Raw genomic sequence first — 26,686 nt, 5'->3', positions numbered from 1 at the left:
GATAGAAGCAATATTATTATGATTATTCACAAACACAATTTTATTCTGATGGCGTTTGCAATTTGCAGAACGCTTTCCAACTCTTACTTTTTAAAAACATCAGGAGACAGCTAGATGTGCCCCACAAATAACTTTGATAAAATGACTAGGAAACCTACACTTAACTCTCCGGGAGAGACAGTTTTTGCTGCATCGAGAAGACTCTTTCTCCTGCCTCGGAAGCTTCGTTTCAATGACTCAGAAAATAAATCGCACTTTAAGGAGAAAATTTAAAAAATAAATGCGCCACCGAGCCAGTGGCAAGCCTTAAAAGCAGACTTACCGGCTGGAAGCGTGAGGAAAGCACATCTCCTAAGACGGCAAGTGTCTGAACGGCTGGCAGTCGCGAATGAAAAAGTACTCGGGAAATATGCCATGTTCACTGACACAAAACACGATCGTTTAAAATTGCCATTTTGGAAAACGTGAATTACTACCAGTCCAAAGTAAGATATATCGAGAGAGACGGCCAGTTTTTCAATTGTCTATACATACTACCTACAGAATTTGAAAGGGCGATATATAAACGTAATAAAAATATATACATGAATGCAAAATGTTCATTCAAATTCAATACTATTTTTTTTAAAAAAAATCAAAGAACCCATTAAACCATATTTCTATTTCATATTTTGTAACTCAGTCCTAAAAATATTAATTTGCAAACCAATTATTGGGGGAAAGTCCCGTGGGAAGTCCAAAAGGTTTGCTTTGAAATAAACGTGCAATAACATCGCGCGGTCAGTCCCATCATTTTCTTTATTTTCAGTTAAAATAACCCCCCAAATTAATTTATCCTCCGGTTATTTTAATATGCCAATATAATGTCATCCATACATTTCTTCAAACGCTATTGGGGGGGGCGGACTGGAGAAGAGGACCCTATATATATATAATTTAAACAATGTAAATTATATTAAGTGAAAACCATATAAATAGACTATACGATCGATATGCTAGGATAAATTTGATCCTTGTTTAAACTCTGATTTCAGGCACTAACACAACCCCACCACAAGTCTCACGATGGATTCCTTTGGAACGTAACCCCAGGTAAGCGTTATTTAAAACCGTGGGAGCCCCTTCCCAATAAATGTCTTCAGAATTCGTTCTTTACTATCGCATCCCCAATAAAGAAAATTTCCGTTCCTTCTTTCTCCCGGAATTATTTTCCCCACACGCACAATGTCACATTTTTGCCATGACGATAAAAGGACTTTGATATATTCTTACGCACAAGAATATATGTCCATCCATTTATCTGCATTAGAGCGAGAGAGAAAGTTAGGTTAATTAAGACAATTCAATCCAAACAATGCCCTTATATGAGCTCCCTATCGCGCTCTGCATGCAGGATTTGCTAATATTCTTTGGGTTTGGTTTTTTTAAAGTGTGACAATATAGTACAATCTTTGCTGGAACGAAAACAGAATGTTGGAAACAGAATTTTTGTTAACCATGATGGTGGATACTTTGCTTGGCCAGAATGCCCATTTAGATTAGAGATTCCCGAGAGAGGACGGACGCTGTTATACCGACACAGGAAGAGAGAATTAACCCCAATAGTTAGAAGATGATAGAAAACACATCCGATCTAGTGGATCCCTCAGTGTTACGCACTTCGCCAAATTTCTCCCTAGCCCCAAGAATCATCTAAGCACTGCACACATACAACAGATCACAATCTTGCGCTCCCACATTCGTTAATACGAAATAACTACCTCTCTTGACTCCATATTCGCAGTTATCAATCTGATTACTCCCGAGTAGAAGTACTCCTTTGCCATGGTTTAATTTTCCAGAGGGCCACGGCGAGGTTGAAGCTTCCATATGGTATCGCTAAAACCCGCCTTAGCTCATCTCAGAAGGCTTTTGGACAAGCTAAGGCGCAGTTGGTCCAAATGCCTCCATTCTCCAAGTTGTGGAGATAAAAAGCACCCAGCTTGGCTGAGAGGGGGACTCTGCAAACCATTCCCAATATCACCACCACCCTCCTCCAGACTAATGGTGGTCCTCTGGATTCTCTGCCTCTATCTCATCCCTCCTCATTTCGCTTCGAGACCGCTAAACTAGTCTGCGTATTGTTTTAGCAGTCTGTTGGTAAAGAAGGTCAAATTAATTTACATTCTGCTCATTATCCCGGTGTTTAAATGACGTGGTTTATCCCTGCGATTTGACAAAGGCGCTCCCTCTCTGTCTCTCCCCTCCACCGCTTTCCTTAGACCCCACTGCGTTTCGATGGAGACAATATTCTTACATTTGTAGTGGATTTTAATCTGATAAGACTCTAATTTCCTTAAGTCTTTTAAATAGGGGTTTTTAAACGATTCTAGCCGTTTTCTTATTGAATTTCCTCTAATTCCCCCAAGATCATAAAGTATATGTGTAAAGTAAATAGTTTTTCCCACAGCACCGGCAGCAGATGACCTATAAGTAAGTCAATAAGAATCCAGCGCCTTTCTGCACAATTTGTTTACTAATCATATCCCGGTTTCTGCTTAACCTCCCGGGGGCGACTGGGGGGTTCACACTCCACGCAAATCCCCTGAGGCCCTTCTGAATCAATGGAAGCCGTTGCAGGAGGCAACCAGCCACTCCAGGCGCGGCGAGCGAGGATGGGAACGAGAGACCCACCCTGGGAGACAGGGCGGAAGCTTCCTCCACCTTCGCTGCAAAGCAAGCTGGACGGGATTGGGGAGAGAGAGGAAGGAAATGGACGATGGCCTGGAATGTCTGTTCCCATATAGACAAGATCAGCACTTTGATCCCGTTTCAAGAAATTCGGAATGCTACCCCCCCAAAGCGGATTACAGCCCCTCCTTCCTCTCTCGACAAGATCCATTTCAAGTGCAGTATGCTATCCATGTCTACCTGTCAGTAAGTGGGGCTTACTCTCAGGAAGAGTTGCTATAGGACTGCAGCCTCTTAACCCGAAAATAGGTTCCGTGTGTAGATGCGCAGTTAAAAAAATGCGTTAAGCAACCATTCACCCGCGTTTTAAGGAAGCAAAAAATATGCACCTTGCTCCTGGACTCCAGAAATCATAAAGATATAAAAACCCAAGCGAAGAGTTTGGCTAATGGACCTCAAAGGTCCATAGGATGGCGATTAGGATATGCTCAGGTGTTTGGGGTATCTTTTCTATCCGTTGCAATTTCGTATACCACCCTAAACACCTTTGCTTGGCAAGGGAGGTCAAAGGAGAATTTGTGTGCTCGGAGCTAAAGCGAAGAGAAGTGCGTGTATTTTTGTGTAATGTAGAAGACAATGATTGGCCGCATAAAAACAACAACCCAACCCTAAACAAAATTGTTAGGAAGCAAATCCCATTGATTTCGATGGAACTGCCTTCCAAGAACCTTCAAGTGCAATCAATGGGAACTTCCAAGTCAATGTGTTTAAAATGGGTCAAAGCGGGATTAACTGTTCTGATAAGTAAACTACCGAATGAGACCTAGGCAGATTGCAAGGAACATGTGGGCTGTTGTGTGACTATCTGGGCGTTTCCCTAAATGAAAACTGCCCAGGTTTCGTCTTGCTGGGATAGTTAGGGATGCACCTTCTCCGGGACTTATCTGGGAGATTCTTCCATGCTGGGCCTTAGATGCTAGCTCTACTCAAAAGCCTTTGGGGGGGGGCGGTGTTCTGGAAAAGACCGAGAAAATAAATGGGGTGTGTGAATCGATAGGGAATTCATAAGTAACAATATTAAACTGAAACAAAATTAAACATAAAGACTGTAAAAAATATGTGTCATAGCGTTTGCATGACTCACAAACCACCCACCGACCAAGGTGAATTACCCTCTCCGAGAATGTACCTGTCATAGACGCAAACAAAGATGTCTTATGCTGAGTCAGATCATTGCTCCATCCAGTCCAGGACTGTTTACTTTCTAGGGTTTCAGGCTTTCACACCACATGCTACCTGAAACCTGGGACTTTCTTCACGTAAGCAATACTCTGCCATTGAGGCATGGTCCATCCCCAGCTGTGGGCAAGATCTAAAGTGCTACCTCCAAAAGGAACATGAGAAAATTCCTGGTGGATCAGACCACTGGCCCATCTAGTAGGGTGGCTTGTTCAGGCCAACCAGATGCCTGCTGGAAGTCTGCAAGCAGGACCTGAGCGCAACAGGAAGTTCCCAGCAGCTGGTATTCACAACCATCCTGCCTCCGCCAGAGGAGGCAGAAGATGACCATTGTGGCTCATAGCCACTGGCAACTTCATCCTCCGTGAATTGATAGCCGTTTAAAGCCATCCAAGCTGGTGGCCATCACTACAACTTGTGGGCCGCTCTCTCTAGATAAGGAATCAGGACAAGATCTGCAGGGGCTTATAGGCGACATCGTGCTTCCGTAGGGGAGGCTTCTGGGACAGAAAAGTGTGTTTTTCGCGAGAGGTGTGAGGGACCACTTTCCTTTTATCCAATGCTAGCTCAGGGCCTGTCGGTCGGCAGAGTTTTGTTTTGCAGTTCAGACTGGCCAAAGCCAACCTTTGGTTTTGGAAAGAGAAAGGAGACCACTCTTACGCTAGAAACAGCGAAGCTGTTCTGATTTCTTAAACTGCTTTGTTCATCCGACCAACCCAACAAAATCTGCCCTCTCCCGAGTCCCACACCATTCCTTGCACTCTGAGTTGTTTATCGCTCTATTCCTGAGCAGGACGTGAAGGCGGGGGCGGGGGAGGCAGTCCAATATTCGCTAGAACTTTTTCCTGGTGAATGTGCGTAAGATTGCAACCTAAGGCAGGAACAAGGCGGCGTTTTCTTGCGCTACCACCAGCCCCCTCCATAAACTAGGACTTTCTTGCACAAGACCCACCAGACATTGCTCAAGTCCCATTCCTGGCAATGAGCAGAGTTCAGGATAATTTCCCGATGGCCGTTGCGTCGGCTGCAATCCTAAACATTCTTACCCTTTTGAGTCAACAAATATAGGGTGAGTTTCTTTAAAGTAGGAACATCTTGTGGCCTTGGATGCAACAATGTCCAGCAGTTGCACGTTGCGCTTAGCAAATGATCCATCCAGTTCTATAAGTTTACCCTCGTTTCTACTGTTCCAACCCGCCTTCATCATTGACTGCCATCCCCGACTGAATCCTTGACTCTTTAACAGCAAGAAGGAAATGACTACTTCTTGCCAAGTACAACGCTGACAGTTTTAAATAAATTTGGGGAAACCAGGGTGCGTTCCTTGCTTTGTGGCCAGCGAAGACTCACATCCATCCATCCATCCAAATGACCATTCAAACGCTGAACTCGAAACGCGAGTCTGTTTAGATCTCACCTCTTCATCTGGTGACAATCTTTGCCTTATTATATTAAATATTCCCTAACCACCGGTTGATAATCAAGGGGTCTGTCTCGCACCCTCTTCCAAGCGCTGCATTTTGGGAACCGCGTTGTATCTTGGAAACAAATCTCATACTTTCAGTGATATTTCAATGACACTTCGATTTTCTAGGATACTTATAACCATAGCTAAGTGATAACCAATGATATTCTTAAGCGACTGTGGTTAATAAACCGCACAAGAGACAACGTCCCCTATGTTTTAAAGAAGCAAAAAGCCAATTTAAAAATCCAGAGTAAATTCAGGTATACGAGAGACTTAGCCCCCCAGAATCAGCCGATCATTTGAAGCAGAAGCTACGCTCCAGTAAGGCAAGCATTTGGCCATAAAGGGATGCATAGCTAAACTGAAGTGTTAGGATTTAAACCGGATTAGTTCCATTGATTCGGCTTAAAGTCTAATACTACGTCTTAACCGGTTTGTGGGTTGAGTTCTCTAATAGACAATAGAATTGTCCTGAAATAATTCCTATGGGTTTCCCTATACTTTACGAACGAAGATCGCCAGAAATCAGTAAGCAAAGGTCCCAGTATCAGGATTCTGAGTTGTTGTAGTTCTTAATTGATTAACCAATTAGGAATAGAGTTATGGAATCAAGGTATAAGAAGATACAAGAGGAGCCCCGTTGGATCAGAACAAAGGCCTGCTCAGACCACCATTCTCTATCCCTCAGCGGCCAGCTGGGTGTTTATAGAGAGCGCCTAAGCAGGACCTGAGCGCCAGAGCCCTCCATTAAACGCTGTTCTTCCCAGCCGTCTTTTCCTGGAGGTGAGATATCATTTAGCCATAGCGACTAGCAGCAGGCATCACTTCAACAGGTTGGAGACGAACGCAACGTTTGCACGCGCCTTTGAAGAAACAAGAGTGAAGAGAATACCAGAATACCAGGAAGAATCTGCCAGAATCTTTGACGCCACGGGGCCTAAACGCTTCCAGAGCGATTCAAAATTGTCTACAATTGCCCCACCCACCCACCCCGCTCTGCGTCGGTAAAGCCCACTTGAAATCTGAAAAGACTGTAGCGAAGGAAGCGCAAGACGGTACTTCGTTCTCCTTTCTTTCTCTCACCCCTCGTTTCCTTGGTCCATTCATACTATCACTGCTACTGGAACTGCTGCTGCTACTACTAGAACAACATCATAAACAAACAAATGGAATAAATATTCTTAAGGATAAAACTGAAATGGAATGCGATTTGTTTGTTTGTTACATTTATATCTCGCCCTTCTGACCAAGGGAGGCCACTGCCACCAATGAGAAAAATTATTAAATAGAATAAATGCCGCTACTACCGTTGCTACTGTTACGACGACGACAACCACTTGGTGTTAGTTTTATTATTATTATTATTATTATTATTATTATTATTATTATTATTATTAAGTTGAAATATCTTGGATCAATAAAAGGTTATCATTACCTTGATATTTAGTGGTCATCCCACCCACGCGTTTCCAAACGGCCTTTTTATCTCACAACAGCCTTGTCAGGTAGATCGGACCGATTGGCTCAGAGTTGCCCGATAACCTGCATCTCCACTGTCTCGCTGCAACCTTAGCCACACACAGTGGGTCTCGGAGGCATTGGTAACTGGAGTTCCTCCCCGCCTGGTTTCCTGCTTTTCTCGCCCCACAGTCTGTTTAAGAAGAAGCCTTACGTGTCCGCAGGCATGTTCCCCTCTGCCACTCTCAGGATGCCAATATCCCGCTCTTTGCGCTCAGAAAAGTTATTCACAGATTGGTGGATCTAGCCCTGAGCATCTGAACCCTAAACGGAGTCCATTGACTTCCTCCTGGAACGTGTGTGCACCAACCTGGTGGGACTTGCGGACTTCCTCTTCAGTCTGCAAGAGACGGCTCACATCTACTGTCCAGCATAGGGTCCAACCTTAACACACGGAGGGCGCTGTCGGTATTTTCGAATGGAGTTCAATCGCATACCGGCAAAATCTCGTTGCGCAATTAGAGTTGGACCCAAACTCCCCACCCCCAAAAAAGACGGGACTTCCAAAGGAAGCGACGGAGAAATGCACTGGAGAGTGTGGGACAGGCAGCGTGAAGTAGTGGTTAGAGTCTCGAACTAGGAGCTGGGAGGCCAGTGTTCAAACCCCCAACTAGCCATGAAACTTACTAGGGTGACCTTGGCTCAGCCACTGCCTCTCAGTCTGACTTACTTCGCATGGTTGTTGTGAGGGTTATATAGGGAAAGGGAAGCCACCTCGAACCCCTTGGAGTAAAGGTGGACTATAAATGCAAGAAATAAATAATAGTAAATTGATGCAACGTTGTCTAATCTTCTCTCATATAAATCACTGTGGATGCTTGCTAAATAGGCAACGTCGTCTAACCTTCCCGCAAACAAATCAAGATGAACCTTCGGTAAGCAAGTCGTGGGGAACCCCGCCCCAACAACTGAGTTCATCTCAGATGTTTTGAAATGGAGATGTAGAAATCAGGAGCACACCTGCTCACTCAGCCTCAGGCCATTGAATCCAGCACCTAAAATATGTAATAGTATTCAGGTTTCTTACAACTTGAACGAGGTCCCCCACTTTCTTTCTTTCTTTAATCTCACCTTGGTTAAAATCTGGTAGCGTCTGCTCTGGCCGGATACATTTACTATGGTCCCGGGTCAAGGTTGTCCATCCTTGATCCGGCAACGGACCCAAGGGAGAGCAAATGGGGCGAGCTACTACTCAGATTCAGTCAGATTCATTCAGTCAAATTTTAATTTGTCAAGATCTAGAATTTTGCAATAACAAAATCTGCACCTTCTAGATCAACAGGCTTTTTAGCATCCCATAGTGGATGTTCCTTAAATTCCCTCCGGCGGCCACTAATCAATCTGGAATAAATAGGGACTCCGTTTCTCTATGTTTACAGCCCCCCCCCATTCTACACCCGGGAAAAACCAGTTTTCTCTTGAAACCGCTGTAGAGAGAAAACAAAATCTAAAAAACAAATTCCAGCCATTTTATCCTGAGGTAACTGGTTGGGAGAAATAAAAAATAATAATCTTTTTAGCTGGAGCAGGTGAGCTTCGCACCAATTACCATCTCACTAAAGCGCCCGGGTCTGCACTTCTGCAAAATGACTCGCTTGGCGCTCGGGCAGAGCCTCTGGATAGACCTGTTGTCGTTGTCTTTCTTTCTCTTTTTAAAACCCATTGGCTTGTTGTCTTTCGCCTGCCTCGGATTACAGGACTATTCGCCTAGATGAAGAGCCATTAATTACCCATTCAGTCAATATTGGGAAGGCGACAAAGCTTTTTACATAGGATTAACGAGGCATCAGATTGTGCCATTAGTATATTCCTGCGCACGGCTAAAGCTTTCGTTATACATTGCTCCTTCCCTCCACCCGCAGTCGATCTGGCAACTGCTGCATATATTAGGGTCCGGCGACGGCGACGTGTGTGTGTGTGTGTGTGTGTGTGTGTGTGTGTGTGAGAGAGAGAGAGAGAGAGAGAGAGAGAGAGAGAGAGAGAGAGAGAAAGCAAAGGTAACTTGTTATCTCCATTTGGAGTAGTATTGGAAGGCGACATTGGACTCGATTTCGGAACAGCTGGCCTGGGGAGATGGGATCAGGCTCTCCCGGCTGGGGACGGATATGTGGGCAAGTCTCCGTGTTATTTAGCACAGCGGACAGGTTTCGAGTTAGAAATAGGAGCACCCGCCCCTCTCTTCCCCCCATTCTCTTCCTGACTTCCCCTCCCTGCCTCGTCTGCAAATCCTCCAGGAGCTTTGCTCTCGGAAGATCCCTCTCAAGCCGAAAATAAAGTAAAATAAATCTAGTCTCTTACGCTCCACTCTTCTTAGCGTCAGGTGTACGGCTTTTCCTCCCTGCACAACGGTTCCTTAAATAAATTCCAAAGAAAGAAGATGAAATTGGGCTTTTTCATCACCACCGTCATCTTATCAGCAGTATTATCCGAGGCACTTTTCATGCGTACAAAAATGCTTCGTTCTGTCAACTGATTTCCCCGCCCCCTCACAACAGCCTTGTAAGTCGGTGCGAGGTGGAAACTCCATGGTCAGGTGCAGTATATCACTGGTCAACAGGTGGGTTTGAGAAAACCCAACAAGCGATGGCTTCTCAACTTTATTTTGAGCTTTTGAGAGGCATCTGATTGGCCACTGCCAATCACGGGAACATGTGAACCTCAAGATATTAGACTCCAATTCCCATCAGCTTCACCCAGGTTGGCCAATAATCAGGGATGCTGGGAGATGTAGTTTGGACAGGCATCGCTTCCCTATTTACGTAATATGTCAAAGCGTGCCATAACTAGGGAAGTATTAACGTAGCAGATAATTAAACTCGGTTCCCCGGTTCAGACTCAGCAGTTCGGCCGCTATTCAGGCTTAAAACTCCAGTTTGATGAATCACATTAATCTATGTACTTTTGTGGAGTCAGCCCAATACATTTCGCTCCTCTCCCATTCCTTGGGAAGAAGCCAGTTGGCCTGGCCTGCCTCACAGGGTTGTTGTGAGGATAAAACGGGCAAGGGAAGTACCATGTCGGCCACCTAGAGAGCTCGCTGGAGGTAAGACGTAACAATGAAATGAATGAGAGAGCATCTTCTAGCAAACTATGGCAAAATTCTTAGAGGTCTTTTATTCGAGTAAACACTGTGTACAGTACAGAGCAACCTGAAGACGCTCGTATCTGAAGCAACCTAGTTATGCTATGGTTGCCTGTACCTCCTCAGTCCTTTTGAAACTGCACTATAAGATACATAGCCTCATCCGGCGCTTTGGAAGCGAGTCCCCCTGGGTTCAGTGGGATGGATGTCCAAGCGAGGGGGTTCAGAAGTGCAGCCAGAGCAACCCGGTAGACAAACAACAAAACAGAGCTAGGACAAGGAGCTGCAAGGATTCCCCCCCTCTCCTCCTCTCCCAGGCACGCACGCATAGAGAGCAGCCGCAATCCTGTGTACACTTACCTGGGATCAAGTCCCACTGGACTCAACGGGATTTATTTTTGATCTCTCTCTCTCTCTCTCTCTCTCTCTCTCTCTCTCTCTCTCTCACACACACACACACACACACACACACACACTCTCACACACTTATACTATCACTTTGGATTTTTAATTGGAAGCCGCTTTGTAAACCAACTTTGCGTGGGAAGCAGGGTTCACACATAACGAGGACGTGCTTTCCCACGACGCTGGAGTTTGTTGCGTTGTGGAATGTGAACCACTTTGAAACTCTTCCGGGAATGAATAGCAACATCGAATTTATTTTAAGAAATAAACGAAATGTTGACTCGATGGGTTCCGAGTCCTCAAGAAAACGATTTAGCTGACAGAGCAATCCTCAACACGCCTTTTTTTTCAGGATTAGGTCCCACCGAGTTGAATGGAACTTGCTCCCTGGAAAAGGGCTTGACTCGTGTTCTTTCCTGTTCACTAGATCCGAAAAAGGTTCCACAGGTCAGGCGTTATTTGGATTGTAAACCTGCCCCGAGCTTCACAGCAATATTGATTTGATGGTATTCTTGATCTAAGTGTCCCCCCCCCCTTGAATGGGTACCCTTGAGACAGAATTTAGCCCTTCTAAGTCCTCGATAGAAGAACTGGAACCAGCGCCATTGATCTCAGTGGGACTAACTTCCTAGTAGGCATGGATATGGTTAGGTGGCAGACCCCACACAGATTTAAGTGGAAGAAATATTCAGCATATGCCACCACGAATGTGGAAGGAAGAGCCTTCAGTCTTGCAGAAGGTCCCAGATACAGTGCCCGACATCTCCAGGTAGGACTGGCGATGTCCCCTGTCTGAAGCCCTGGGGACTCATAGAATCATAAAACTGTAGAATTGGCAGGGATTTTTTTTGGGGGGGTCATCGAGTCCAACCCCCTGCAACACAGGAATCCTGCCCACAGCCGTCCCTGGGTGGGCTCAAACCAGCAACCTTCTGGTTACAAGTCAGACCCACACAGACCCATTGCACCACTGGCTCCCTTCAGTGTAGACAGCATTGAGTTGGATGGACACAGAATAAGTTTTTCCCACTGAAATCAATGGAACATGCAGGACAATGACTCCGAGGTATTCGTGCATTAGGACTACAGCCTTGGAAAGGGGTACAACGTTGGCTGTGATTGACTTTAAAAATTGGTGAACAACAGGTAGCACTTATCAAGCAAATCCTAATCGATTGCTCACATGTTTTCAGTCAACTAAGCGACTAATGCAACCATTGAATCTTCATACGGGAATAATAATAATAATAATAATAATAATAATAATAATAATAATAATTTATTTATACCCCGCCCATCTGGCTGGGCCTCCCCAGCCACTCTGGGCGGCTTCCATAAAAACCAAAAATACAGTAAAATATCACACGTTAAAAACTTCCCTGAACAGGGCTGCCTTAAGATGTCTTCTGAATGTCAGGTAGTTATTTATCGCTTTGACATCTGATGGGAGGGCGTTCCACAGGGCGGGCGCCACTACCGAGAAGGCCCTCTGCCTGGTTCCCTGTAGCTTTGCTTCTCGCAATGAGGGAACCGCCAGAAGGCCCTCGGCGCTGGACCTCAGCGTCCGGGCAGAATGATGGGGGTGGAGACGCTCCTTCAGGTATACTGGACCGAGGCCGTTTAGGGCTTTAAAGGTCAGCACCAACACTTTGAATTGTGCTCGGAAACGTACTGGGAGCCAATGGCTTTACATTAAAAAAGCAACGATTTTGGCTTTTTTAAATGATGGACCCATGTGAAGAATAGACTCTCTCTCACAAGGAACACAGTGCCTCCCTTAAGACGGTGCTGATACTTGTATTTAAAATAACGATAAAGTTTTAAAAAGGAGGTCTATTAATTAAGGGCATATTTTTAGTGTCTAAAACTCGATTAATCTGTCAGATTCTTGCCTAAATAATAACACTGCGGCCCCATTTAATGTTGTTGCTGTTGCTGTTAACTAAGTATTTGGCCTTAGCTAAACTTTGAAGGTATGCATTTGTTTTTTTCTGAGACTTATATGCCGCTTTTCAGGGATCAGCCCTGCTATACTCCCTCCTCCAGCTCATCTGTCTAGCCCTAGGGATAGAGCTACCTTAGACCACCGGTCCGTTTAGCTCGGCATTGTCCACATTCACTGACAGGGAGGTTCCAAGCTTTCAGACAAGGGTCATCCCCAGCCCTAACCTGGAGGTGCCGGGGACTGAACCTGGGACCTTATGCATGCAAGGCAAAAGTATTACCACTGAACTACGGCCCTTCCTCGACTTGGCCCTGAAAGGTTTGATGAAGCTTCTGCCGGGCTCATATTTAAGCAAAGTGCTGCTTGCTTCCTAGGAAGCGGGTGACGGAAATGCCACATAGTCTTCCTGCAGCGAGATGTGGACAGACAGGGCTGTTCCTATGGGATCGAAAAACTACACAGGGGCCCCAGATCCTCTACACCTTTAATCGGAAAATAGACCCACTGTAGCCAGTCGAACTTGCTTTCCCCTACTACGAATGTTCACATAGAAGTGCATCTTACACGCCTGAAAGAGGCTATTATTTATCTGACATACTGATCTATTATTATGCAAGAACCGACTTTCAGGATCGCAGCCGAGGTGTTGGGGTTAAACTAAATGAAACCCGGATCTACTTCAGTTTAATTGGATTTCGCATATGTATCTAATTCAACACCCCCACTTCAGTAAACAAATAATTGAATTAAATTAGCCTATCACGCATGAATTAACCAGGAACAGGCTAGCATACTGTACCTACTTACCTGGAAGTAAATCTTATTGAACTCAGGGGAACTTACTTCTGAGTAGATATGTATAGGATTTAACCAATGACCACATCCTTTTTAAAACAAAAAACAAAACAAAACAAAAAAACCCTACAATGTTGCCCTCATTTCGGAAAGTCAATATATGAACTTGATATGTTACTGTTACCTGGGAAATGCTACAAACTTTTAACGGGAAGTTTATGCAGGCATTTTCGTTGTTTTTTTAAAGCACCTACCCCCAAAATACTTCTTGCTTTTCATCAACCATCGAGGACTTGTGGGTTAAAATATAAAGAAATACTCGCATTTTCAACGCCCTAATCTGCAGTGCCAAGGGTTGTGTTGGCTTTAACAAAACTACCTTGCAGAGGAAGTTTCAAGAAGAGAACTGAAAAGAGACATCCAGGCGACTGACAATTCACTCCTCTTTCCTGAGGGACTCAAAACCCGATCCAGATAATCTCCACTCATTCCTTCTTTCCAAAATCAGCCGGGAAGCAAGGTTGAAATGAACGGAGACTACCCCACCTGGCAAGAAGACCAGTCACATCCAAGTCCCATTGCACTAGACAACGTGGCAACTAAGCAACTTGGGAAGACAGGCGAACTAATACCAGTGTACTGGAAGAAGCAAAGATCACTAGTGTCGAAGCAGTGATCCTTCAACATCAACTTCGTTGGACTGGTCATGTTGTTCGGATGCCTGGTTATCGTCTGCCAAAGCAACTACTGTACTCTATTCCGAACCTAAAAATGGAAAGCATAATGCTGGCGGCCAACAAAAGAGGTTTAAAGACTCTCTCAAGGCAAACCTAAAAAAATGTAGCATAAATACAGACAACTGGGAAACGCTGGCCTTGTGAGCGCTCCGATTGGAGAACAGTCTTTTTACCAAAGGTGTCATGGACATTGAAGATGCTGGAACTCAGAACGAAAGGGAGAAACGTGCCAAGAGAAAGGCACGTTTGGCAAACCCTCACCGTTATCAACCCCCCCAAAAAAACAAACCCCTATTTCCCGACTGTAGAAGGACGTGTGGATCCAGAATTGGCTTCCACAGTCACTTACGGACTCACTTCCATGTTCATGGAAGACAATCTTACTCGGCCATGAGTGATGCCAAAGAAGAAAAAGAAGTTGTTAAGCCAGGCCATCCTGAACTGGTGGAGCCCCCGTTCATTTCAATGGGGCTTGAGCAGGAGACCTTCCTGGCAGATCCCGCCCTTTTGTAGTTGAAGCCCAACGCGTCTAGAGTTAGAAAATCTATGAATACATTTGAGGACATCTTCGAAGTGCCACAAGACTAAGCTAGTTTTCCCTTTAACAGAGTGACACAGCTACCCTTCTGAAAATCGTTTACTTTGGAGTAAGGATTTAATACGCTGGCCAAGCCTTTCCAATCCTCAATCAGTGGGACTTTTCTCTGGGAAAGAGCGTTTGGGGATCGTGTCTGCTCTTAAGCATGGCTGGTGTGGCAGGTGAAAAGGAAACACTTAAATCTCACTTATTTAAAAAGGCAATCAAAGCTAAACATTTGCGTCAAACTTTCTCACTTCAGGTTTGTGGGAGCTCCTTTCTCTCTTCCCAAACCAGAACGAGAGGTGCTATGGTCACAAAGGATTAAGGAACAGGGCACCCAGGGTGCATCTCAGCCAAGGACTTTGTTTTCAGTGTCAGAACTGAGGTCCCCATCCATAGACACACAAATCCATTCCAGGTTTTCTTCCCAAACTTCCTTACCCCCACCAGCCTAATTTTGAAAACAATAACCCCCACCAGCACCAGAATCTGTTGTTATCCTTAATTCAGAAATCCTTGGGATCTACTGCAAGTCGCCCAGAGATCTACCAGTTGAGCCTGATCTACCCTTTGCCTAACCATGTCTGGCTGCTCAGTTTAGTTCTGTCATCTCCACACATTGGCCAGTCCCTTCCGCTATGAAGGTGGTCACCTTGTACCAAAGGCTAATGGATAGCATTACTATTATACCGTGAAGCCCAATGGATTCCTTAGGTAGGACAGAACAGCCCGAAACTTACTTCAGCCGAAATATCTTGTCTGAAGCCGGTTTCGTGCCACTCTTTCCACTGCAACTAATCAACCTACAGTGCAATCCTGTGGATGTCTACTCGGAAGTGCCATTGAGTTGGGACTTATTTCCAGGTAAGCGTGTATCCGATGGCAGCCGTTGAATCGAATTCGTAGGCTAAACTTGCTTGTCGGTGTGTTTTAACAACAACACCCCCCACCAATGGTCTTTATATGTTTACATAGCAATTTCCCTTCTGATTTCAGAGGGTGAAAAACAGACTCACGGATCATTGTGCAGGGCAGGAAATGTAACATGTAGATACAAAACCCCAGGCTCTTAATGAACGGTTAGAAAAATAGCCACTTGTTTCTCAGCGAGAAGAGTGAAAAGGTCACCAAGCATTTGGAAATGGTTCCAAATCTAAGCTCTCGCTCAGAAGTCGGATTGCTTGATGTCAGTGCAACTGGCGTTTGATGGAGCATCCCGGAATTACTTAAGGCGGACTACATGATCCTCCTTCAGACTGGCTGAATAGCGCAGGAAGATCTCTTTCAGCGGGTGTTTCCACGTGGAATTAGAAGGTCCTCATCTCAGTTCGTAAATGCGGCCAATTAGCAGAGTCTATATTAATTAGTCAGCAATCAAAGATTCTATTCTGAAGGTGGCACGAATATGGGCGCTGAGGAGCACATCTGGGCATCTGAATATATTAAACAGAACAGAGTCCTCCTTTTCAGTGGGGCTCCGATCGATCTACGACACCATATATGACACAACCCTCTAAGTCTGATGTCTCAGAAGAATGTCTCAGAAGAACGTCCCACAGAATTCAATAGGGTTCGCTCCCAAGCAAGTGTGTAGCTCAAATCACATCACGCTCAACACCACGATCCTACGCATGTCTCCTCATAAGTAAGGCAAATTGGGCTCAATGGGGGTTACTCTCAGGTAAGTGCAAGTGCACTGGAAAAGACCCTGATGTTGGGAAACTGGAGGGCACAAGGAGAAGGGGACGACAGAGGACGAGATGGTTGGATAGTGTTCTCGAGGCTACCAGCATGAGTTTGAGCAAACTGCGGGAGGCAGTGGAAGACAGAAGTGCCTGGCGTGCTCTGGTCCATGGGGTCACGAAGAGTCGGACACGACTAAACGACTAAACAACAACAAAGTGCAAGTGCAGCCTAAAAAGTGACCTCCAACGTTAAGACTCTCATTTCCCTTGATAGACGGACGCTATAATACAGTGGTACCTCGGGTTACATACGCTTCAGGTTGCAGACTCCGCTAACCCAGAAATAGTGCTTCAGGTTAAGAACTTTGCTTCACGATGAGAACAGAAATCTTGTTCCGGCGGCGCGGCAGCAGCAGGAGGCCCCATTAGCTAAAGTGGTGCTTCAGGTTAAGAACAGTTTCAGGTTAAGAACGGACCTCCGGAACGAATTAAGTACTTAACCTGAGGTACCACTGTAATCACCTGTTACTTGAATTGAAGAAATGACTTTTCACTCATTGATGGGTCTTTCACCACCAGATAAAACCGACCTGCTTCCAAGTAAAAGTGCACTAGGAGGGCCTTTGTCTTATCTTTCAATCACGATCAAAACCGGGATTTTAACACCTTGATTTCAATAGTAGGATGTAAAGCATCGAATCCTTACTCTAAAGTAGCTCTCTCCCACCCCACCCCTCACTGCAGAAAATGCGATGCTTTTGTAATGTTGGTATAAGAACTGGGTGTGGTATGTATGGTATAGTAAGCCTGGTAGTATCAGCGTATCTTGATCTATTACACAGAGCTTAAAGCAATGCGGCCACTCTATGCCACTTACCTCGGAATAAGCCCCAATGAAGTCAATAGGATTTACTTCTGAGTAGACATATCAAGGATTCTGTTTTGTATTTTATTTTAAATTGTGGAAAAATGCGTGTTTCTGACGGGATATACCTACCGGTCATCAAGAGGAAAGTTTAAAACTAACCTCTCCCCCCCCCAGCTTTTAAAATTATACAAGGCTTTCAGTTTTCTATGTAAAAAGAACTGGTATCCAATCGGAGTCTAGGAAATCAGTGGATGTCGACTGAAAACAATTGACCATTGAGTGGGTGTGCGTTAGAGAGAGAGTCTATGTTACTTCATGCCACTGTTTATCACAGAAGTTACATTCTTAACACAGTCTCTTCTCCTTTAATATTAATTTAGATTACTATATCTTATGCCAGCAAAATTAGGTTGGCATCATATAAGGCAGAAATCATGGCACCGCAATGTCTTTGTTTTCTAGCCTGGGAGATACTGTGTAACTCGTACGCTCTAAGCAGCTCCAAGTAAAATCAAGCAGAGCTCACTTTGTGTCAGAGAGTTGTGGTGAGCTAAGGTCTATTATTTTGTAAGCATTTTGTATGGGGCCTCTCCAGTGGTGGCACCTCATCTGTAGGCCTGGAGCCTATGATGGCTTTTTTAACGTCAAAAACATTTTATTTAACCCATTCAGGTCTTTGGTTCTTAACTGAGAAGCTACTAGTTATGCTTGTGGTCTTTTTTGGGTGGGTGGGTGCTCATTCTTTTAAGTGGGGTGGGATTTGTTCCATATATATATATTCCACGTAAACATTCAGAAGGATTGAGCTGCCTCGATTCCTGTTCCGGAAAGGAACATGCCAGCTTTTCTAATGATGTCAGGCAGCAAGCGAAGGGTACCTGACTGCGCCTTCGCGGATGCCTCCGGCCCTTCCCAGCTCTCTGACGTTGCCATGTTGCTCTTTTGCAAACACCACACGTCTAAGGCGAAGACGCCCCTGCCTTGAATTTAGTGAAAGTTTGTATGGGAGTTTGGTTGAGGCGGCTGCTGTTTGGGGTTGGGGGAATCGCCCCCTGCTTCGGGAGAGGATTGATGGTTACTGAGAACACCTCGGGACCATAGAGACAAGCTCAGTACAATTGTTACACCCTTCACGCGGAAAATCCCGAACCAAATTAACTTTGGCAAACAAGCCTTTTCGTCCAGAATTTACCCGCTCCCCCCACACACCCCCCGCACACAGACCGCGCTGCCCGCAGTTCCCATGGACCTGAGCAGCAGAGGGCGCTGTTGCACTTCCTTTAGGTCGAGGCACAGCGCTGGCGATTAAAAGAGAAAGAGGGGAGATTGGGCCAGGGAGGCGCACAAACATCACCAGGGCGGCCGCGTAGAATCCAACAGCTGCTAAAGAAAGCTTTAAAAGGCAGAAGCAATAGAAGTGCCCCGCCCCACCCGCGCACCGCTTTCCTGGCCCACACACAATACGCTATACATTGTAGTTGCAACTTGAATCTCGTTCGACTGGGCGCAGTGATACAAGATCGCACCTATCAGCCTTTCCTAGGAGACACCGATGGGAATATGGAGGGGGAGGGGATAGGGGAGACTAGATTCAAGTGCGAGGCTGACCAGAAAGGGGTGGGCAGACTCACCATTGGCGCTGGGGTGTTGCCTTCCGAACAGTTTGCTGCTAGAAGCTTCCTTCCTGCTCTCTGGAGAATCATTGAATTCTCCTTTTTTAATATCAGAGTCTTTGGAGAAAAGACATTCAACAGCAGAAGGTTGTACCCCTGAGAGAGAGGGAGAGGGAGGAAGAGAAAGAGAAAGAAAAAGAGGGTCGTGGATCGGGAGAAGGAAAGGCCAGGCAAGCAGGCAGAGAGAGCGACGGAAGGGGGACAAAGAGAGAGAGACAGCGAGTTAGGGAAAGTGCGTTTGGAAAGCAAGCACGCTTAGGACACGTTTGTGGAAAGGGCCGTCCCGTCTCATACCCCCCAACCCAACCCTGGGACTCCCCGCTCCTCCGCTTTCTCTGCTTTGGACCCGGAGCAGCCACCCCAGCAGCCTGCCTTAGCCAGGCCAATGGGCACCCTGGACTTTACACAGAGCTCTGCAGCAGAGATCAAAACACTGGATCTAGCAGGACGCCTCGAATCGAGGTGCCAGGATAGGAAACTGAAGGGCGCTGGAACCACAGTCCAGCTAAGCCGGAGTTCGAAGACTGAAAGCCAGGCTAGTCCCGATCCCTTCAGTGAATCTTCACCCCTCGATTCCTACTCTCAACACAGAAGCATTGCAATACTGTGATAAAAATAAATAAATAAATTACGCAACCTTTGGCTCTTCGGAAATCGGTTAACTTTTATCTCCCCTGGCCTTTGGCTGATGGGAGCTGGGCTCCAGCAAACAGCCAAAAGGCCACAGGACACCCCCTCAACTGGATTAGGGATCGGGCTGCAAATGGGATGGGGATGGAAGTGGCCACTGGGGGTGGTCCTCTTTGCCAGGACAGATAGATATTATGCATACACCCGCGCGCCCATCACCCAGGTGCTTTAACAGACTTTAAAAAACACAACCCACCCACAAATCAAAACAAATGCACACCGCACGTCGACATCATTCTTGCGAAGTGTAAATCGATGGGAAATATCTCTCTTACCTAACTGAACGCAAGCCGATACAAGTTTACGACAGTTGGACTCCATAACCCGTTATCTGCAAAACATTAGATGCATATGGGCGTTAAGAAGACACACAGAATGAAGCCACCAACCTGACAGCTCGGCTGGGCGAACGGAGGACGCCGAGCGCCTCTTAAAAGGTGTCTTAAGCAAAGGAAAGAAAAACAAAACAAGTAACAGTTGCCTAGTTTACCATCGGTTTTTTTCCCCCGGTCTGGAGAAGAAAGGAGGTGAAAAGTGGGGGACGGCAGATGTTTGGTTGGAGGGAGGTGCCTGCAATCCTAAACACATTCGGTGGGACTTAAGTTCGTGGGCGGAGAGGGGAGTATGGTTAGGCTTGTGTTGCTGGTTCCGTTCCTCTTTGGGCATTTAAAGGCAAGAGGAAGGGGAGGGCGGAGATCCCTACGCGATTTTTTTTTAGTCCCGACTCCCAGTCCAGGAAAATCGAGGTTTGTTTGTTTGTTTGTTTAAAATCGATTGAACCACATCTCCTGGAATTCAAAGAGGTCGGCTTGACTGAGTAGTGCGGTTCGGGCTTTTTGGTTTTGGAGAAAATTAATGTGGTACCTGGACATTCAACTTTCCCCCTTCCTCGTGTCTCAGTTTTGGTGTTGTAAAGACCCACTACGGAAGATACAAGGCAGAAAATAGTAGTAGTAATAGTAATACACAATTATCCTCATCCTCACCAATGCAAAACTAATGTAAATTAATGTGCATCATTTGACGCGTGGAATCTGAGTAATGCCCATCGCCTCTAGGGATATTTCTCACTTGACATAACCGTCTCAATTCAGAAACACTTGAAAGAATTATTATTGTGGGGAGGGGTGTTGGGATTGGACTTCCCTTAGGTTTGTAAAAAAACAACAACCTGTGGCTGTAGTCAGGCGCTACCCACTCTGTGCCTTGCTGGGATGACAGAGAGAGAAAATAGCTTTGCTCAGCTTGTCTAATGAAAATGTCTTTGAATGGAATTTATCCTTCTTCCTCTATAAAAAGCTTCGTTCAGTTTCACTAACCTACCAAGGGGACCTTCACTAGCCAAATTTGAAGCGACGCGCTGCTGTCAATGGGACTGGCCTACCCTGGTGATGTAGAATCCTGACCCTTTAATTCTTTGTTGCAGAAGTAGGACCGAGTGAAACTCAATAGGATGCACTTCCGGTGCTCCTATCCCAGACACTTCCTACACATCGAGGAGAAAATAGGAGGATCGGGCGCATAAGGTTGCACACTTACCTGGGAGCAAGTCGTACTAAACTTCCCGCGACTTAATTCCCAGTAAATGCAGGGCTAGGATCGGGCTGGCAGCTAATTAATGAGGCGCAGCCCGATCCTATGCTGAGCTAGGCGTGCCTAAACCCATTCAAATAATGCAACCAGCTGCTTCCCTGAATTGAAAATTAAAGCCTGCGCGGTCTTTCCTCTTTTGTCCGACTTTTAAAAAGTTGCCACCATTTAAGTAAAGGAGGAGAAGGAATTTGGATATCTGTCGCTCTCACTATAGAACTAATCTAGAAAAATAGCCGGGATGCAAAGTGGCCGGGTTTATTTTCAGGGACATTGGGGTGTGTGTGTGTGTGCATATTTACCTCCTGCCCCCCAGTGAGAGAAAAATACACAAAATCAAAAAGAAAGAAGACATTCTCGTGAATAACTGGGCCGGGCAGTCCAGGGACTTTCATTCTGCGGAAATTTTGGTGCCCCCGAATTTAAGAAGGAGATTCCCTTAAAATGAGGGCTGAGTTCACCCCGATCAGAGACGGAGCTTGTGCAATACATCGTGAGTTTGGGCCCTCTGTAGCCATGGAGAAATTGACCAGGATAAGCTCGCTGACTCATTTCACCCAGGTAGGTATACAGAACCTCCCGGTCCAATTCTTGTAGAAGGGATTTCGAAGACCGTTCTAAACACCTTCAGGGGAATTGGCTGATGACCCGCGGAGCGAGAGGAAAAGAGAGTCCCCCATCGCAGACCACCGCCTAGCCAGGGCTCCCACCCCGCTTGGTTTACACGGAGGGCACCCTCAGGAGGCCTCCTTCGGAAGAGCTCTGGGGTGCCACATTTGGAAGCTGCGGGTTTTAGTAATTCTGAGGGCCCCCCCTTCTTTAAAGGTGGGGAAAATCTCAGGATTAGTGCCTGATTGAGATGTCTGTTCGGGAGATATTACAAAAATCATTATCAGCGCTCTCTACTAACTCGATATGAAGTAACACAGATGGGATTTTATTAGTCCAGGCTTCAGATGTTTACTTATGATAATTTGGGTGAAAAATTTGCATGTCATCATCGTTTGGGTAATTTCCCCCTTTGAAACCCCCCTCCCCCATTTCAGTGGTGCTCCTCTATTAGCCTGTGCTTATCCTCCTTTAGAAATCTGGATCGGATAAATAAATATGACTAAGAAGCGGGTTAAAATTTTAGAGGGGGAAACCGCCATCGACAGCATATTTTTTTTTGAAGATTGCGAATACGATCCATAATCGAATATCCTAATAGCATCACCCATATCCTCAGCGCGTTTATTTGCAAACGCTTCCAGTTGCAATGCAACTTATTTCCCCCCCCCCCCAATTGAAGGGTGCAATCCGTGGGTTCTTACTTAAGGGAGAAGTCTCACTCAGTTCCCTGGGACTTACTTCTGACCAGGCGCTCAGGATCAGGCTGCACGTGGATTTAGGATCGCAGCCTTATTTCGAAGCCGATGGGCCTTCTTTTCAACTAAGGGCCAGATCCTAAGCTTAATACCCAAGTGGGTCCCACTGAAATAAATGAGACATCATTCCAGGTAAATATGCAGAGGATCGGGGCACCCGAAAGGTCAGTGAATGTTTATTTCTTGAGACAACTCTCAGAATTCTAATAGGGCCGAGCCATTTATATTCCCAGCTCCAGGGAGCCGAAAGAGGATGGCTCGCTGAGTGTATGAAACGCCCTTTCCAATAAAGAGGCCTAGTATGTGAGCTGTGGTGAAATTGTTAAGGAAGGCAATTAAGAAACCCCCCTAATTCCTCTCTGATGATCCTTAAACCGGTTCTGTCAAGACAAGCCTCGCATGACAAATTTGGTCGCCCTGTTTCAACGCCTACCTTGATGGCTAATTTATCTAACCACCTGAGACGCGCAATTTATTTTTCTATGTTTTTAAGTCTCCTCCCCCCCCTCCAACCTTCTTCCAAAATCTGGACAAGATTATATCCTGCAAAGACAGACATATAACCACCTGGAATGTCAACAGTTATAATTATCCACACTTTTTAAAAAATCCTTCTGCCATTCATATGTATATTAATATTTATTTTATTACAGGGTTTCCAGGGCTCTTAAGAAATAAACAGTTTTGCAGCACAAACCTAAGCACATTTATTGGGGGGGGGGAGTCACCACCGATTGTCAGATTGCAGTGTGTGTTGCGGAGGTGGGGGGCACAATTTAGCGCTGTAAATAAATTGTCACGTTAAATCGATTCTGAAAGACCCAGGTCCTAATTATATCCATAACTACATAACAATTTGTTTCTCCATATATCTACATCACAAAAACGGGGGGAGGTGAGTAATTCAGGCCGATTACATGGGATCTGTAGGAACTTTTCACGAGTAACTCCACAAGCTTTCCGCCATATTACTAATATTAGCTTCCTATGCTAAACTGATTTACGTGGAAGGAATCCCATTGATTAAATGAATGCGGCTTATTACAAAATTATTTGGGGGAGGGTAATAGGGTGATCAGAACGAAAACTAGATTCTTGTTCATTTGCAATTCCGATCTTTAACCCACTTTTGCTCGTCCCTTATTTAATTTTGTTGTATTATTATGATTTAAAATACTATTTTAGGCGTGTGGCAAAATTTGCACTATTTAAGACGCTGTTAACTATTTTACAAGCAAGCAACGCGAATCACAATTAAATAATAAGAAAGATACCCTCCCCCATACTTTTAAAAATGGTTTAGCAAAATTCGCGTCTTTAAGCTGTTCTCAGATATTTTTATCAGCAACATGCAGCGAGGCATACAATTAAATGATAATTACCTAGAGAAAAATAAAATAAAATATTATTGATGGCAGATTAGAAACCAGAATTTGGAGGGGCTTCTTTTCTGTCTTTCTAGGAAGTGAGGAAATTGAATTGGTGGCTGACTGCAGACAGAAGCAGAACCCTGACCGATTTTGTACACACATAAGTCACTTTAAACTCTTTTTAAAAAAAAAAAAAAAAAGCTAAATCGGGCCTTATTTTGTAACTGAAACAAGGCCCGGACCAAAAGGAGAACAAAAATATACAAGCGGCATATGCATAAGGCATCGCCTGTATTTATTTCCGTTACTTTAAGGATCTGCAAACCTTAAATGCGAGACAGACCGACACACAGAGAGAAACTGCAACATATATGACGTTTCCCTGCAGAGGAATACCGTTTACTTAGGCGCGCGCTGAGAAGAAACTTTTGCAAAACTAGGCAAATTTCCTAGGAAAGCAGCACTTTCTTCTTGCCAGTGCAACCCCTTTGTTAATTTATTAAACTTCTTTTTCTGATGCCTTTTAAAAAGAAAGAGGGGGGGAATAGGGAGGGTGTGTGGGTGTAAAGAAAAATGATTCATTTTGCATTTGAAGAAGCAGTGAATTAACCTTTAGGCGTAGGGAGTGAAACTGGCCACGAACCTTTGGAGGTAGCCCGGTGGGTGTTTGTGTTAAATCCTAATATATTCTAACTAGTAACCTGCAGCTGGAATACTTAACTGGTAGCGCGTTAGTAGCTTTCTGGTGCAAATAGTCGTGGGAGTAGCTGCAGCACCCCTCATCATAGTGGTACTGATGGAGATGACTATTATGTTTACTGTTGTTACGCCAATTAGAAGACAAGGGTAATTTATTGTCTTTCCTTGGCGATCAGCGTTGGCTGACTCTTCCAAGCCTAGCGAGAGCCCAGCCTTTCCAAACCGACGGCTCGCGAAAGGAAAGGTAGCCAATTGGGTCTACAAACGGCCCCAAATCAGAAAGGCCTGCAGCAGGTCCTTCGCCTCCTCTTTTCTTTCAACATCCCCCTGGGGGCAGGAGGCCGGTCCCCCAAGACGTCTGGTTTAAGCTGGAGTCCTTGGTTTAAACTGCGAGCGCGCGAAAAGGGGTGGGGTGGGGGGCACTGCTTTTGGCAAGCCCACAGCCAACCCTCCCCAAAGCCCCCCAGCCCACACACCGCATTTATAACTGCAAACACACACACACCCCAAGGTCTGCGGCCAGCCCAGACGGCCCCCTCCGCTCGCCCCCCAAACGCCACAAATCACCCTTCGGGGCGAGACTGGCGAAGTGGAACCAATTGGCCGATTCACATTATCTCACACCGCCGGGCCAAAGGCAGCGACGGGCCTCCCTGGCTCTGCTTACCGGCTCCCTTTGCAAGCGAGCGTCGCTCTCTGTTTTTTCCCCCTTCGCCCTCCCTGATCGCCGCCGCCTTCTTCGTCTTCGTCTTCTGGGCCGAAGCTTTTAGCAAATCCCAGGCTCGAGATGAGAGTTGGTGGACGACTCGAGTCGCCCACAGACGCCTCCTCCGCCTCCTCCAGCAAGCGCAGCAGCAGCAGCAGCAGCACTACGGCCAGCCTGGGACGGCGAGGAAGCCGGAGCAAGGCAAGGATCCCCAAGGAGAAAGGAAGGCTGGCCGGCAGGCGCGCGGCGTTCCGTCGAGGGGGCCACGGCGGGAGGGAGCTGTTGGCCGCGGCTCGACGGCAGGCAGGCAGGCTGGCAAGCAGGCTGGCTGGCAGGAAGGCAGGCTCCTGGCGGCTTCGCTGCGGGACCGCTGTGCTTTCCCGGGGCGGACACGCTGCCTGTGTCTCTCTGCCTTTCTTCGCCTCTCCTCGGGCTCCTCTCGCCTCCCTCTGCCTGGCCAGGGAGCCGCGTGACGTCAGCAGAGATTCCACCAAACTCAACTCCGCTGCGGAGCAGAGAGACGACGGGGCGGGGGGGGGAGCGAAGTGCAGGGGGCGCAGTTGGGAGAAGACCTGAGAGAGAGAGAGAGAGAGAGAGAGAGAGAGAGAGAGAGAGAGAGAGAAGGAGGAGGATGGATAGATGGACAGACGGATCGACCTGAAGGCTGGGCGGAGAGCAGGGAGTCAAACCATCAGTAGACCGAGGCGGCGATGCTCTCCGCGCTGCCTTGAGAGAGTAAGCCTCGTGGAAGCGCCCTGTGCAAGGAAAGGCCCCGATCCTAGCCTACATTCCCCGAAATCCAGGTAGACACTGAAATAGCGCTAGGTGGAATCGAGGTGGTGGATGGCCTAAGAAACAAAAGGAGATGAGATCTCTGGGTCGAGGGAGAAACCGATGGTCCCAGGAATATGGACGTGACAAAGCCAACCCCCCACCCCCGACAGCCCACCACAAAGGGAAAGCAGAAAGGCGAAGGAGCTGCGTTAGGAGCGCGGGGGGTGCATGAAAGTGGGAGAGGCGCTTTCCAGGAAGGTTTCGGGGAGCGATGTAAAGATCTTGAAAGGTTTATGTCCCCCCACTGCCCAAACACGTTGCCCTGTTACGCGCAAGTGGCCGGGATTTCTTTGACAAGGAGGCGAAAGGAGACCGAGCCGTAGCAAGGCGAAAGGGAAAGAGTGTGTGTGTGGATCCCCAGAGGGAAAGTTGGTAGTGAAAGGAACAAAAGAGGCCAAGGAGAAGGTAAAGATCAAGACCCGAAAGGGAAAGGAAGCGGCGCAAGGAAAGTGGGAAGGAAATGCACGGCTGCGTGGGGCTGCGAGCCAGCGCGAAGAGAGGCCGGGTCACTCCGCCGAGGACGCTCGCAAGAGTTCAAAGTCATTTCTAGCTAAAAAGAGGGAGCGGGAAGGGGAAAAAACAAAACATGTCCACGTTACAGTTCGCAGCTGGGAAAGTTGAGGGAGGGGAAAGAGAAGAGTTTCTGGCCACTTTTAAAGGAATGGATTGCGACGTACAAGCCCCAGATGCGCATTTAAGTGTAGAATTTCCTTTGCTGTATGGGCACCCATCAAGTTCACGTGGGGTCACTGATAACTCATTTTT

General features: G+C 46.3%; 1 protein-coding gene across 6 annotated transcripts in view; it reads right to left on the bottom strand.

Annotated features, from left to right (window-relative positions):
- The window catches only part of PITX2 (paired like homeodomain 2), a 34,595-nt gene extending 9,451 nt beyond the window's left edge, over positions 1–25,144 (bottom strand). Inside the window, exons 1-4 of one of the 6 annotated variants that reach the window (XM_053403787.1) lie at positions 25,049–25,144; positions 19,631–19,686; positions 18,624–18,761; positions 9,194–9,247 (exon numbers count right to left, since the gene is read on the bottom strand). In XM_053403787.1, coding sequence (XP_053259762.1) covers positions 9,194–9,247; positions 18,624–18,761; positions 19,631–19,676 — 238 coding nt within the window. In that variant the 5' untranslated portion in view covers positions 19,677–19,686; positions 25,049–25,144. Of the gene's footprint in view, positions 1–1,760; positions 2,712–9,193; positions 9,248–18,623; positions 18,762–19,630; positions 19,687–25,048 lie in introns of those variants that run through there. The other 5 variants (XM_053403788.1, XM_053403789.1, XM_053403790.1 and 2 more) reach the window with 5 other exon arrangements.
- Positions 25,145–26,686: the final 1,542 nt, after the last annotated feature.

The sequence above is a fragment of the Podarcis raffonei genome, chromosome 9, assembly GCF_027172205.1.
Source record: "Podarcis raffonei isolate rPodRaf1 chromosome 9, rPodRaf1.pri, whole genome shotgun sequence".
NCBI lineage: Eukaryota > Metazoa > Chordata > Lepidosauria > Squamata > Lacertidae > Podarcis > Podarcis raffonei.
This window is presented reverse-complemented; position numbering and strand designations above follow the sequence as displayed.